Genomic DNA, 15,240 nt, shown 5'->3' with positions numbered 1-15,240 from the left:
TCCATGAGGTCTCTTCCAGCGCTATGATTCTATTGCCTGACCTAGGAGCAAGTCTCACATGTTACTTGGTAAAAAGCCAGATTAAATCGGAATTGCCAATCTGATCAATCATCACTCTGGCTGTGTGCCATCTCAATTCCTCTTGGAAATGTGTATTCTTTCCTAGCTTATTATATTGTTTGTGACAGATAAATTATTATATTTTTATCCAGTTTAACCCCTGAAACTAGCCTGATGAAAAACTGCCATGCTCATTGACCTGAAAAAGATCATTGTGTAATTGTGTATAATACAATATTTGTATAATAAACTACATGTTATTTCCTGAAAAAAGGCAGGAGAGAGTTCAGGATTTTTAGAACCAGGAGCACTGGATGTTGTGTCCTTTCTCTTCATTCCAAATAACAGGGAAACCACGCTGACCTTCATAGGGACACTTCTATAACAAAGTGAGATTATCCAGGGACAAACCTTATAAGGCCCCAATTGTTGCTTTTTCTTGATTTTTTTTTTATAAAGATGCTTACAATAAAATATTACACAGCTGGCAGTACAGTACATCCTACTGAGCTACATTTTCTCATTTCTGCCTCACATTATTTGAACTAATAGGAGTAGTGATGCATGCCCTAGGTTTTCCTGTTTGGAGACATACTGCATCTCCAAGAACTATTTCTCACTTTCATCCTAGCTCTTCATGTAGTGAGTTGTCCAAGAGGTTGTGCTTTCACTTAAAGGGGATGCTTGAAATTCCTCAGAAAAGAATGTCACTATAGTTTACAGTCAATTTGTTTAGAAAGACTAATTTACACACTTAATCAGGCTTGCATTTGGTAGTTTATGCAAAGGAAAGCACCCATCACAACCTTTAAGATCCCACCTATGATCCAAATTAAAACAAATGGGGTTCCCAAGAAAATGCATGTAACAATAGTTTAAAAATATTTCAAAAATCCACATGAAGACCCTTCCAGACAGGCCTTATATCCCAGGTTTTCTGTTTATTCCAGATTATCTGGCAGTCTGGACTCACATAATCCAGTTTAAACAGAAAACCTGGGATCAGATCCTGGGATATAGGGCCTGTCTGGAAGAGCCCCAGGTCATACTCTTTTTTTATTATGTAAGAATTCCATGCTTTAAGAATGTGTTTATCAGCGAGGGGTAGTTAAAAGACATAGTGGTATTGGTCTGGAATATCAGTATACAATATAGAATAAAAACTACATTTGTATTGCCTGGCCAGAATGCTAAAATAACATACATAACTGCCCTAAATATGAGAACTGCATATTTAGAGTCGATTGGGGTAAATTGTAGAGGCAATGTAGATATTTGATTTAGATTGGCACCTTGTTAACAGTTTGTTTTAATTTATGTTATACTGTATGTGTATCTGTTTTTGATACGGCCAATTGGCTAATCAATAAAATGTACTTATTTAACAGTATACAAAGGGATCTGGCATCACCTGAGAGTGCAGCAACACTGTAAAATGAATGCAATTTGACATTACTTTAACCATCATGGCTTTATGATGTGGAAACATGTTGTAGTTGTAGTTTTACCTAGCTCAATAAACGACAATTACTAGGATTCCAGAGCATTGAGTCATAGCATTAATTCTACAGTGTAGATGCACCCTAAGATAAGTTTCTGTTAGTTTTTGGTGCAAAATGATCCCTTTGTACATTGTTTATCAGTGTTTAATGTCTCAGGAGTGGGGAGTCTGTGATGTTGTTGAACTCCTAACCCATCAGTCTCAGCCACCATGGTCTGTGCTAAGCTCTGGGAGTCAGTGACATCTAGAGAGCCTGGAGCCCTGGTGGCGCAGTGGGTTAAACCCCTGTGCCAGCAGGACTGAAGTATCACAGGTGGCAGGTTCGAATCCGGGGAGAGGCGGATGAGCTCCCTCTATCAGCTCCAGCTCCTCATGTGGGGACATGAGAGAAGCCTCCCACAAGGATGATAAAACATCAACTCATCCGGGTGTCCCCTGGGCAACGTCCTTGCAGACGGCCAATTCTCTCACACCAGAAGCGACTTGCAGTTTCTCAAGTCGCTCCTGACATGACAATAATAATAATAATAATAATAATAATAATAATAATAATAATAATATCTAGAGAGCCATGCATTCCTCATCCATAGCTTAAGGAATTCGTCACAGGGAACTGGAAAGTTTGTTCACAGTTGATCATGTTAACTTCTGGCCAGTGAGCACAAACTTTAGAACTACTTTGTGACACGTGTTTAATCTAAAGGTCTCAGTAGGAGAACCCCCGATCAGTCAAATTTTGCCTACATACCTTCTTGGAGACTGCTGGATAAAACAATACAATAATTCAACCATAATTCGTTATTCTAGCATAGAATTTGCAACTGAAAAGACTGGGAAGACAAGCACTATGTTTTCTTTAAAATGTAACTCCAACAGTTTCCCATTAGCAAAATGCAAACAGTAGCACACATATATTGCAAGGAATGTCCTCTTTAAAAGTGCATTTATTTTTTTGCATTTTATGGCTATTTGGAACTAAGCCCTTAAGAAATATTCCCTTGTCTGAAAAAAGAGACCTCAAAAAGATTTCAAAAGCATGTTTATGTGTCTGCACATAAATGTGTAAAAAGGGTGTTATGACAGTTCATACCACAAACTTTACAGTAAGAAAAAGGACTTTTTGACAATAATTCACAAATTCACAAGGATCACTTTAATATACAAAGCAATTACTAGCATTCTGAAACACAAAGCAATTAGTATGTACATAATGTTAATAAAATGCAGTATAACTCAGTATGTAAAAAAACCCATAAAGCAGAAAAGGATAAATTACAAAATTAAAATGGGGATGGAGTCTCAAATTAACTTAATCCATGTGTTGTCCATATTCTCTGTTTAGTAATATAATTTCAAGAGAAAACTTTTCGAAAGTTCAATATACCCTGTTTTGTGCTGATTGTTTTGGGCAAAAGAATCAGAAATAAAGGAGGATGAATTAAATGTATTAAATAATAATAACATAGTCACCCCCACTCCAGACACTTCCCACGTTATTCTAAAAGAGTTTTGCATTGCAAACTCTGAATGTGAAAAATAACATCCAAGAAAAAAAGAGGGAACTTTATAGAAGGTGCCAAGGTTGCATAGCTCTCTTCCCTGGGCCCCAGCAGTACACCTTCTGCCAGAAAGGTTTACATGCAAAGCAGTCTGATTTTGAATGGAACTGAAAGCCTGACATTCAGTGTCTTGCTTTTGCAAAATACAATATTACACAATTAGTAGCAATTGGAGGAAGGACAACTCGAAAAAGCATTTTATACAACAGGACCTCGCAGTTCTGCATGGGTTTTTGAATTACACCCAAACCTATATTATTTTCTCATCTCAGGCTTCATTCTGTCTCTACTGTCCCTTATATCAACCCTATCGTGGTTAAGGATGAGGATGAATATACACTGTAGAATTAATGCGGTTTTGCATCACTTCCATGGCTGAATACTATGGAACCATGGGAGTTGGAGTTTTAGTGTTTTTAATCCTCTGTGCCAAAAAGGGCTAGTCCACACCAAAAGAAAACTCCTAGGTTTCTGGGTTGTTGTATGTTTTTTTGGGCTATATGGCCATGTTCTAGAGGCATTCTCTTCTGACATTTTGCCTGCATCTAGGGCAAGCATCCTCAGAGGTTGTGAGGTCAGACCTCACAACTTTTGAGGATGTTTGCCATAGATGCAGGCGAAATGTCAGGAGAGAATGCCTCTATGGCCATATAGCCCAAAAAAACATACAACAACCAGTGATTCCAGCCATGAAAGCCTTCTCCTAGGTTTCCATTGCACTGAGTCATGGCAGTTAAATTGATGACAAACTGCATTGCTTCTACAGTGGAGACTCTAGTAACTGGCTCTGACACAGTATTCTCACTAAAGCAGTGGTTCTCAACCTGGGGTCCCCAGATGTTTTTGGCCTTCAACTCCCAGCTAGTTTACCAGTTGTTAGGATTTCTGGGAGTTGTAGGCTAAAGACATCTGGGGACCCCAGGTTGAGAACCACTACATTAAAGTATAGCAAATGCTATACTTAAGTTATATTTGAACAAACCCTGAAGCTTGTACCAATCTCTGACCTGCTTAAATTGATCATTACATCTCTCAGGAAACAATAGTAAAATAAGGAGCTCTGCCCACCACTGGGAGTGTGGCTTTGATGTGGCCTTGGATTCTTGGTAGGGTTAGGAGGCCAACACTTGTTATTGTGAGTATGGACTGACCAATGGGCCTTGCCATGAATACCATGCTCATTCAGACTTTTTTTTTAAACAGCCACATATGTAGAAATAAATAACATCCCAACATAGTTACTGTTGCATCACATTACTGCAGATTCCTGACAGTCAATCTAGATATTCATTCTTAACATCCCACAAACAATTGCTCAATAACTCTTTGTATAGAAATAAAATGGTATGCAAACCCTGAGAAAATGAGCAAGAAGGTGTGTAGTAAGACGCCATGAGAGTCTTTGCAGCTGTAAACAAGGTTTACAAAAGTAAACCTGGAAGAACCCCAGGAATTCTTGACTACAGGAAACAGTTAAAAAAACAAACAAACAAATTCAGGGTAGTGGGAGACCTGCACTTTGCAGTACCAAAAATAAAATGCATTAAAAAAATTATGAGCCAATCTTGGACTACGTATAGTCTGTATTAATTTTTAAAAATGCATTTCACATTGAAATACCTGGGTTTACATTTCTGGCTTCTTACTCCTGATTTCTAATCTTGAAATGAAGCCAAAAAGTGGCTTAGAAGCTGAGCAGGCTACAAAATTCTCAGCACCATTTGTTTGTTTGTGTTTGCTGTGCTTCTCAGTGTGATCATACCCACAGCAACCTTCAAAGATTCAAAAAGCATTGGTTTGTACTACATATACGAACTCACTTTACACTAAAGGATTCAGCATTAGGCACAATGCTCTGCCCATATCCATTGCCGCTGGGAAATATTCAATTTGTGCTTTTAAAAAAATAAAGGTCAGATGATAATAAAGCTCTATTACTAGCTATTAAAAAGTTGAGTATTTCCTATTTCTAGCCTCAGGTTCCCAGAACATTATGTTCACAAACTGCAAGACAAACAATAACATGAAACATATGAATTTCCCTTTAATGGTATGACTACTCTAATAATGAAATATTTATCTTTATTACATTTCCACTGACATCAGGGGGATTGGAATACTCCTAACTTCTTTGGTACTGCCTTGTGCAGATCACCCTGAGAGAATTGTCTCCTTTTACAATTATCTTGAGAGTCATCTGATTGGAGTATTGAGATGTATAAACGGAACAGGTCCAAAAGAAGCAGGACAGAAATTCCTCAAGTTAAGCAAGAGCAAAACCACATGATTAAAACCTCTTCTTGTAAAATATTAAATGCCTCTTCTTGTAAAAAAGCTTCCCACACATTAAAAACGAAAATGTCAGAGGAAGACGGCAATATCGGAAATTTCCCCCAGCGTTCTGATTTTATGTTCAGGAATACTACAGGAACTAAATATTCAAGTCTACAGAAGGAGAGTCCAGTGATAAATATTATTCAAAGGAGTTAATCACATGTTTCAGTTTAATCACGCTGTAGCTGAGTGTTCTCACTTTTTAAAGAATATTTATTGACTGTTGGGTAAAATGGTGACTTCTGGAACTGAGATATTATAGAAACAGTAAATAGATCTGGGCAAAAGTGTGCTGTGGATTCACGCAACATTGCTGACAACTGCTGGAGTCTGGAGTGAGCTGCTATGAAATGCCACAAAAAGAAGCAATCACACAAAACTGAGCAATGCTGTTTTTCCTTATAAGTGGTGACAATAAAAAGCAAAAGGGCCTATTGTGTTCCCTTCATACAACTTCAACGTTTGCCAATTATTATTATTTCTGTAAAAGTGTATAGCTGCCAAGAGACAAAGCACAAAGTGAAGAATATGGGGATTCGAAGACTTTTAAACAGTTGACATTGTTTGATAATTCACTATCAAAATATATATATATATATCTATAAACAGCAATGAAATAAAATAACTGAAAACAAAGGTACAACATACCAATAAGCGCCAGAACGATGTATCTCATAGTACTGAAGGGAGGGGAAAGGGAAAAGAAACTTTGTGTGTGTGTACTTGTGCATGCTCATACCCACTTTAATAATGAACATCCACATACATCCACACACACAAACCCTCTTTTTCTGACCTTAACATACTATAATACTCAGCATTCCTGACTTAGAAGCTCTCAGAGCTATAGATTATATACTGTGTATATATTTTATATATGTACATATTTTATACATAAGCATTTCCCAAGATTATCTCTTAAAAGAGCACCTTGGACAATATTTTAATTACCTGCACGGTACCTTTTATTGTGTGAAATACAAAAACTGTACTTGAAACCAATTTATGTATGATGATTACAATGGTGCTAGCCCTTTCTCTGCCTTTTAAAAAAATTCAATTATGCCCGACTTTTAGCAAAATTTCAATTATGCTGCCAAAGGGTCAAATGTGTTAACAGCTCAGTAACACAGGTCTTTGTCTTAATTCAATAAATTATCAATATATAAAATGAAGGGGATTCCCCCCCCCCCCCCACATTGTTTTTCACTTCTGTCGGATACTAGATTTGCAAAGCATACACTGGTCAACTAGTCAGCTCTGTGCTTGGGTTAATAAAAATGTAATTTATACTACTTAAGGTAGTAGTTCTCAACCTGTGGGTCCCCAGGTGTTTTGGCCTACAACTCCCAGAAATCCCAGCCAGTTTACCAGCTGTTAGGATTTCTAGGAGTTGAAGGCCAAAACATATGGAGGCCCACAGGTTGAGAATCACTGATAAGGAATGCTAGGTTCCAAACAGTTCGGTTCTGGATAAATAAAATTTGACTGAAATGTTATTCTTATTGCTGGTGAAACAGTCCAGAATAAAAACCCTGAATTTACCTCTGGAACAGCCAGATACTGTGACACTACAAATGGTGTATATACTGAGGCAAGCCAACTGGACCCTGAAAAGGCCACATCTAAGGTAGGGCCAGCAGCCCCATAATAACCCATTTTGCTGGTGGCCTCTCTGGTGAAATACAATCTCAACGAATTATGGTGGATGCCAAAAGAGTGAGGGTGGTTGATTTTCTGATACTATCTTTGTAAAACAAATAATGAATTATTGCATAATTTCTACAACAATTTAAACGGATTATCTGACACAGAAACAGGCGTTTTGGAAAAAAAATCTCACATGATGACCACCGAATACAATGGTTTTCAAGGAAACTATCAGTACAAGAATGAGTTCTGAAAAATCAATAAAGCTCATGATTCGACCAGAATTCTGGGGGCGGGCAAACCAGTCTCACAATGCAGATAAAAACTGTGCAATTCATTTTTCCATAATCTGTCTGCCTCAATCTTTGCAAGAATCTATTTATTTTCAAAACAAAATGCATTGAGTAATTAATACACGTTTTTGTCTTGCCTTCTCCAATTTGCTCAAAGCAGCTTACAAGCCAGATATAAAATATTTTAAAAACATCCGGTCCACCTTCTGAAACAACTACAGATTGAAAAGCAAATCTGATAGTGAATAAAAACAGGACCTCTGAAAGGCTGCTTAAAGGGAATCTTGAAAACTTCTTAATTCTATTAAATGTTTTGTACACAGCCAAATTAAATCTGACTCTGTGGATCACACTTGTTAACAGAATTCCTACACCTGCTCTGGTGAAATGAGTTAAATCCTTGAGCCAGCTGAACTGCTGACCTGCAGGTCAGCGGTTCAAATCCACAAGATGCGGTGAGCTCCTGTCTGTCAGCTCCAGCTTCCCATGTGGGTACATGAGAGAAGCTAACCACAGGATGGTAACACATCTGGGTGTCCCCTGGGCAACGTCCCTGCAGACGGCCAATTCTCTTACACCAGAAGCAAATTGGAGTTTCTCAGGTCGCTTCCAACACAATTAAAAAAACAAACAAACAGAATTCCTTTCTCTTAAATGGTTAGCCAGTAATATGACCATAGATATTCATCTCATCTGATAACATCTTTCACGTGTTTTGTGCGTTTCTTTTTGTTTTAGAAAATCTATTATCCAATGCTATATTAATAGATTCATTTACTTTACACAGAGGCTTGTATACATTAATTACCTATGTCTACGTAGATCAAGATATCTGCTTAAATTAGAGATTAAAATAAATTTACGTTCTCTAAAATGTGTTGCTGTGAGTTTTCCAGGCTTTATGACCACGTTCCAGAAGCATTCTCTCCTGTCATGGCCATACAGCCCGGAAAACTCAGCAACCCAGTGATTCTGGCCACTAAGGCCTTCGACAACACATTCTCTAAATGTTTCCATATTGACTATGAAGGTCCAACCCTTACTCTAATTTCCTCAATTATCAGTAGTCATGTTTCATTTAAGATTTTTTACAAAGTATTGCAGGGAAAATGTAGATGTTTCTGTTTGCAAGTGCGGCATTTAAATTTTTGTAGCTGAACTTTACTGATAATCCCAAGGTTCTGCTCAGATTGGTTGGCTTTAACTGCATTGGAAGACAGTGTTTGATCCATTCATTTACCGGACACATTTCACAATTGTAGACAATAAAACTTTTAGCAAGATTTTTTTTCTGCTATGTCATTTGCTCTGATTCCTAGGTTAACCCTGGCTCCTTTTTGGGGTTATTATATTAAATGATAATTTAAAGGCTATACAAAAAGGGATTGTTTAAAAAAACCTGTATTTGCATAATAGAATTAGAATGGGCTGCATGTTTTTCCATCTTCACCCAAAATGTACATTGTGTTGGCTTTGTTTCTGGTAACGGTGGCCTTGGATAACATCACCTTTGGATGGAGCAAAACAAAAAGGTAGTGCTTTTAATGAATAATTCTTTACAACAGTGCCTTTTCTCCCCTAGAAGTTGTTGTTCCTATTCTACTGGTCATTAGGAATTGATCATTACGTCAAAGGTATTTGGTAACTTCTGCACATTAATGCATATCACTGAATATACCACTTCTTCCCAAATTACAGAAGATCAATGTAATCTATTTTACAGTATAGAAAAGCTTTGAAAAACTAGAAGGGGGGGGGGCAGGTCATCAACCCGTCCTCTCTCTGCTACGCTGATACCTATAACACCTGAAGCAGTATATATCCTTTGGCATCGTTCCACCATATATATAGAGCTGCAACTGTACAGTCTTGAGGATGGATGATAGAAACCATGAAACAATTTGGCAACCATAGCTTCCTCGGTGCATCATACCTGTACATGGCCTCGGTTTACTTCAGAGCAGAGACTGCTTCTCTGGGGCTTTCTGGCAAGTGCAGTACGCTACATCTTGAAATCCTTATAGCATATTGCCGCATCCAATAACTTTGGAAGTGAACATGCTCATTCCGTGAAGAGGATGGGAGGTGAGGAAGTCAATGTTTTCTCTTCACACTAGCGATGAAAATAATCTGGGGGCAGGGAAGGGGGGAAGTGGAGGCAGGTGTCTCAACATTCACAGTTTAATGCAAAGCACAGACGAATTAAATTCTGCAGTTGCTTTCAGGCAGTTTTGCGCGTAGATAAAAAAAACAACAGAAATGTTTAGAAAATTAAAAGTTCACTTTGTCTTTCTGGCTGTCATCAAACCAGTCTTTCTCCTGCATTAACGAGCCAAAAATGGGGATCTAAAATTAATCCGATTTGTGGCAATAAAGGTCCTTAAGTGCTTTCAGTTCTTCAATCAATGTCTTGTTTTGGTTTTCAAGCACAGCCACTCTGTTTTCTAGACATTTGACATATTCCTTTTTCTTCCGGCGGCACTCGCGTGCTGCTTCCCTGCAAAATGGGACATTCAAAAACAGATCAATATGCAGATATGGTTCGTAGGTTTTGAACTATGATCATGCATGCAAATATGTCTGGATGGTGTAATAATTTGGGGGCTACAGCCAACACAAATCTCCTATCAGACAGGTAAAACATTATACTTTACTGCAGTAGTCCTCTAGGTGTTTTGGACATCAGCTCCCACAATTCCATAGAGCCGATAAACTGGATGGGATTTTTGGGAGTTGGAAGTCCAAAATACCTGGAGGACCAAAGGTTGAGAACCACTGTACTAAGTTTAATATTTTTGGTAAGTTAAATGATAAATATGGAAGAATCCATCAGTGAAAGTGCTTGCTTAGAATCAATTGCAAATAAGTTCTAGAGCAGTGGTTCTCAACCTGTGGGTCCCCAGGTGTTTTGGCCTTCAACTTCCAGAAATCCTAACAGCTGGTAAACTGGCTGGAATTTCTGGGAGTTGTAGGCCAAGACCCACAGGTTGAGAACCATTGACCTAGAATAGGGGTCCTTAAACTATTTAAACAGAGGGCCAGGTCACAGTCCTTCAAACTGTTGGAGGGCCGGATTATAATTTGAAAAAAGCATTTGCACACTGCACAGATCTTATTTTTAGTGCAAAAAACACTTAAAAACAATACAACAATTAAAATGAAGAACAGTTTTAACAAACATAAACTTGTTAGTATTTCAGTGGGAAGTGTGGGCCTGCCTTTGGCTGATGAGATAGGATTGTTGTCGTTTTGTTTTCAAGTCATTTCAGACTTTTGACCCTGAGCGAGGACCGAGTAAATGACCGGCCCTCGGGCCTTAGTTTGAGGACCCGTGACCAAGAACAACAGGAAGGGGGGGGGGAGTGAAAATCAGCTTCTGCTTCTTAAAAGTCACTTTTTGCATTACTCAATGCTGTTACAGAAGAAAAATAATTAGCTTCGTGCCATTTTAAAAGGTTGCTCGTTGTGTTGCTCACTGAGCTTCTCATTACGTTACTTTCTTTAAGCATACAAGCTGGCAGGGTTGCGTATTCTGTTGTATGTATTACTGTTCTTTTTTTAAAAAGGGCCCTGCATCACCAAATATGCTCTAGGTGTTACGATGAACTTTAAAGGATTCAAGATGCTGAATCCCACAGCCAGATAGGCCTAGTACCCTGGATAGTTTTTTAAGGTTCAAACTAAAAACCTGGAGTGGGTTTACCACTCCACCGACAGGGCAGGCATCAGCCAGCACTGCTCTCAAGGATTTTCTCGTCCTCTAGATCAGGGCTTCTTAATTTTTTCCACTTGGGAAATAGTCAAGTACCTAATTTACTTTCATCCTATACCAAAGCCTTTTGTAAGAAAGCTGGGCCTTGCCATTTCATTTGTCTGAGGCAGAGACATCTCTCCACCTGGCCTTGCACAGAAACAAACCTGTTCTTCATTAGACGGACTTCTCTCTTTCGTGCTGCTTCCTCTGCAGGCTGGGTGGGAAGGGCTGGGGACGATGCCATGACGACACCAGGGGCAATGGTGCTTGTGGGTGCAGTGCGGATTTGGTAAGTCTGGACATCTCCTGAGGCAGCTAGGAGGTTTTTTTTTTTTAAAAAAAATCTGTTAGCTTTCACATGTCTGGAAAATCGCAAAACAATTTAAGCGTTGATAATAATAATCATCATCATCGTCATAAATAATTTGTTGCCCACCTCTCCTTACAGCTGAGGGTGGGGTATAACTCAGTTAAAACAGAGATAGAAAAGAGCACTATTAAAATATATAAAAAACCACATAAGACCAACACCAATAAAATGCAGGATAAATCAGTTTAAAAGTGACTGAGTGAGCATACCGGAAGAGATAGCTCTGCAATTGCGTCTTAAATTCTGATAGCTGAATTTAAGTGTTGGTTTTGACCTTTAAAGTGCTATATGGTTTGGGTCCAGATACCTACCATACAATCCACCCCGGACACTGATGCCCTAACAACTACATGGTTGAAGCCTGCATACTTTTATACTTCAAGGCTTGAAAGATAAACAATTAATCCTCTATCATTCAGTGGTCAGAAGTTCTCACTGCTTTAGCTGTTCATGGGCCTAATAATGTCAATTCTACAAACATTGTTAGGCAAATGTATGTTTGGAAATATGACCAGCTTTATAAATGTATATACCTAGTCCATGTTCCTATGCTAACTATTTTCTTCCCTTTCTCGCTTTTACATCTTCTTCCCCTGCCCGCTCCCCTCCCCCACTTTGTAACCATACTTTTATAATTCCAACTAAAAACATTAAAAACCATAAGACTCTTCTAGCCTTACCTTGTACAACAACCTGGTTGCTGGGTACAAGAATCTGTTGTCCGTCCGTGGTCTGGGCATACTGTAAAATGGTAGTACCAGGCTGGGTTGCAGCAGCATTGGTCATGGTCAGAGTCTGCAGGCCCTGGACTCCATCTGTGCCATTGTTGGCTAACTGGATTGCACCGCCCTGGGTGATAGCAACTGAAAGCATGGAAATGGCAGTCACCATTTTGAATAGTAATGTCCTCACAGTTGTATATACATTTCCAGGCTTTTTTCCAAACAGATAATTAAAAATAGTCTGTCTCAAGGCTTACTCCTGTTTTGTTTTCTATGTCATACTGTGGGTTTTAAAAATGTTATCTACTGCAATTACCAATGAAGTCAGACACTGCCCTAATGATATAATCCCGGCAGCTGATGCAGACATTTGTTTCTTTTTTGCACATTATTTTTGGCCACTACAGGACGGTCACCTCTTTACTAATGCTCTCCCCTCTAATTTCATATACCAGTCATTATAGCTGAGATTGGCTGTGTTTCTTTTCAAAAGTCTCATTTAAACATACTTTTCGTTTTGGTGTGTGGAATCTACTATTTGATAGGGGAAAAAATGGCACTTCTGATTCCTGGGCAGCAACTGGCAGCTCTTACAGTCGCAAGCAAACAACATTCTCTTAGTAATGTTCTTATTAATGTTCTTCAAACAAGGTCAGTAGTATAATTTTGTTTGTGACTATGATAAAGTATCATTGAAGCAAAGATACTTTCAATTCAATTCAATATATAGAAATTGTGATTTGGTATATGTGTTTATTGTGCAGTCTGGGATTTTTTAGGTTTATAATCTCTATCTTTTAATACTTTCCTTTATTATTACCAAGTATTTACTAAATGACTCCAGAGTTTTTAACTACGTAATAATATTTTTAATCAGCAGCACAATGAAGTTGTTAGAACTAACAATATACTTCTGATAGGACTATGGCACCATTCGTTCATTCCAATGGTTAAGAAGGTTCATTTTGTTTTCCACTCTTCTCTATATTATGTGTTATGTGTCTTGCCCAGAGCTTGGAGTTCTAGTCCAAAAATAACTTCACTTTGCTTTATTTACATTTCTAGTCATATCTTTTCAACAATTCTATTTAGATTTTTAATCCAGATTTCCATGTTAGCAATCGCTTCTTTGTTACTACTTCATATTGATTCCTTTTTGTTCTTCACAAACAGCTTCTCTTGTTTCTCTGTTTCTAATTCATTCTAGTTTATTCTCTTTTACGGAGCTCCTCTGTAGCACGCATGGGCTCACATCTAATGCTTCTAGTATAGACATCCCAACTCTATTACAAATAACACCAATCCATTCCTGCACGCAATATCTGCATCCACAGCATAGCCATAGTGATGGTGGATATCAGCAACACCACTCCTTAAAACAAAATCAGGACAACACTAGGGACCAGGACAAAGACTTGTCACAAGCACTACATCTTCCTTCCTTCTGTTAAAGTTTGCCAAGTTACAGATGATCCACGTGGCAATGCTTCTTGTATGGTAACTGAAACTAGAAGGCAAATGTATGCTTGTATGCAAGATTTATTGAAGGACAATAACAGGTATGGGCAAATTTTGGCTATCCAGGTGTTTTGGACTCTCACAAATTCCTAACAGCCAGGCAAGAGAATGTTGATCATAAGAGGGTTATCGCTTTAGCAATGCTGGTAGGATAGAATCTGGCCCTTTAGCATAAGTGTAACCCTTGCAACTGGAATTATACGCATTTCTATTTTCTTGCAGCATCTCTAGAACCAAATTGTGGTTATCTTTTTGGCACTTTCCATATATGTCCTCTCTATGTAGTCTAAACAATTCCGACTCCTCATCTCAAATTGTGATAATGGGAAATCTGGAGCACTGGATATCCCTGAGCACTTTGTGAGAAACCAATAACACAAATATCAAACAGTCTTTATTTTAAAATTTAGGATCTCGATGTCCTTGTCATCTCCAGTTATTTAATGAAAAACAGAAGCTACATACTGTATTGCCCACTGCTTGTTTGGTAAATTGGAGTTGGCACTGTGACAGTAGTGATGGCAGGTGCTGCTGCCTCCTCTTCAGACTTTTCTTCTTCAATCCTTGGCACGCCCGGGGCATCTGAGGATAAGTCATTCAAGATTTTTCTAAAAGGGAAAGAACATTGAAGATATCTCACCCAGTTCTAGTAGCTACCATGTTTCTGGGCAATCACAATGGCCACCAAGTCACATTAGATATGCAGAGAAAAGGATTGAGGAATTGGAGATCAGGATACCCAGAATGTCCTATATGTTGGATAACAAACCTGATGGTGCCCCAAATCTGGGGTCTCTCTCTCCGTGCTTCTGGCGCTGTGGGAAGTGGAGGCAGCAGTGGAGAGAGGATGGAGAAACATTTTTTTCCCTCCTCTTCTCTCACCCATTAAAAAAAAGAAGCGATTCTAGGATGCCATCAATTAGAAAGATGCACCCCTGTTTTGAACCTCATGAGAATGAGTACTTTTTTGGGGTTGCTCTACTGAATCAACTGTTCTGAAATATTTAATAGAGTTTGTCAGAAATATTAAAATTAATTATGTATTTTTAATTACAAAAATATGAATCAAGTACTCAAAGGGTTAAATGGATGCAATAACTCAGCAAAACAGCAGTTCAATACAAGCATGTGTAGCTTAGTAGCTCTCAGTCTGTGAAGGGCCTCAGTGTGTTAGTAGGCCTCAATGTTATTTTGCCTGTGTGAAGAAGGCTCAGTGTTAGTAGGCCTCAGTATGAGTAGGCCTGGTGTGAGAAGCTTTGGTGAGAGAAGTCCCAGGTTGAAGGCCATCGTGTGTGAAGCTCCTGTGTAAGTTTGGTGTGAGAAGAGGCACTGAAAGAGAAAAGCTGTTTATCTGTATGAGAAAGAAGCCCAGTGTGGAAGCAAAGAAAAAAGTACAATGAACTTTATTTGTGCGATGGAAACCTTGTTCTTGTAAATAGTGCAACCATATTATTTTACTACAAATGAAAGCCTCCTAAG

General features: G+C 38.5%; 1 protein-coding gene across 2 annotated transcripts in view; it reads right to left on the bottom strand.

The window, feature by feature from the left end:
• Positions 1–2,583: 2,583 nt before the first annotated feature.
• CREB1 (cAMP responsive element binding protein 1) overlaps positions 2,584–15,240 on the bottom strand; it is a 44,584-nt gene continuing 31,927 nt past the window's right edge. For both annotated transcript variants that reach the window (XM_060782688.2, XM_060782680.2), the window contains exons 5-8: positions 14,227–14,369; positions 12,202–12,384; positions 11,316–11,466; positions 2,584–9,894 (exon numbers count right to left, since the gene is read on the bottom strand). In XM_060782688.2, coding sequence (XP_060638671.1) covers positions 9,750–9,894; positions 11,316–11,466; positions 12,202–12,384; positions 14,227–14,369 — 622 coding nt within the window. In that variant the 3' untranslated portion in view covers positions 2,584–9,749. The remainder of the gene's footprint in view (positions 9,895–11,315; positions 11,467–12,201; positions 12,385–14,226; positions 14,370–15,240) is intronic.

Source organism: Anolis sagrei, chromosome 1 (genome assembly GCF_037176765.1).
Source record: "Anolis sagrei isolate rAnoSag1 chromosome 1, rAnoSag1.mat, whole genome shotgun sequence".
NCBI lineage: Eukaryota > Metazoa > Chordata > Lepidosauria > Squamata > Dactyloidae > Anolis > Anolis sagrei.
The sequence above is the reverse complement of the archived record's forward strand: the minus strand, read 5'-3'. Positions and strand labels throughout refer to the sequence as shown.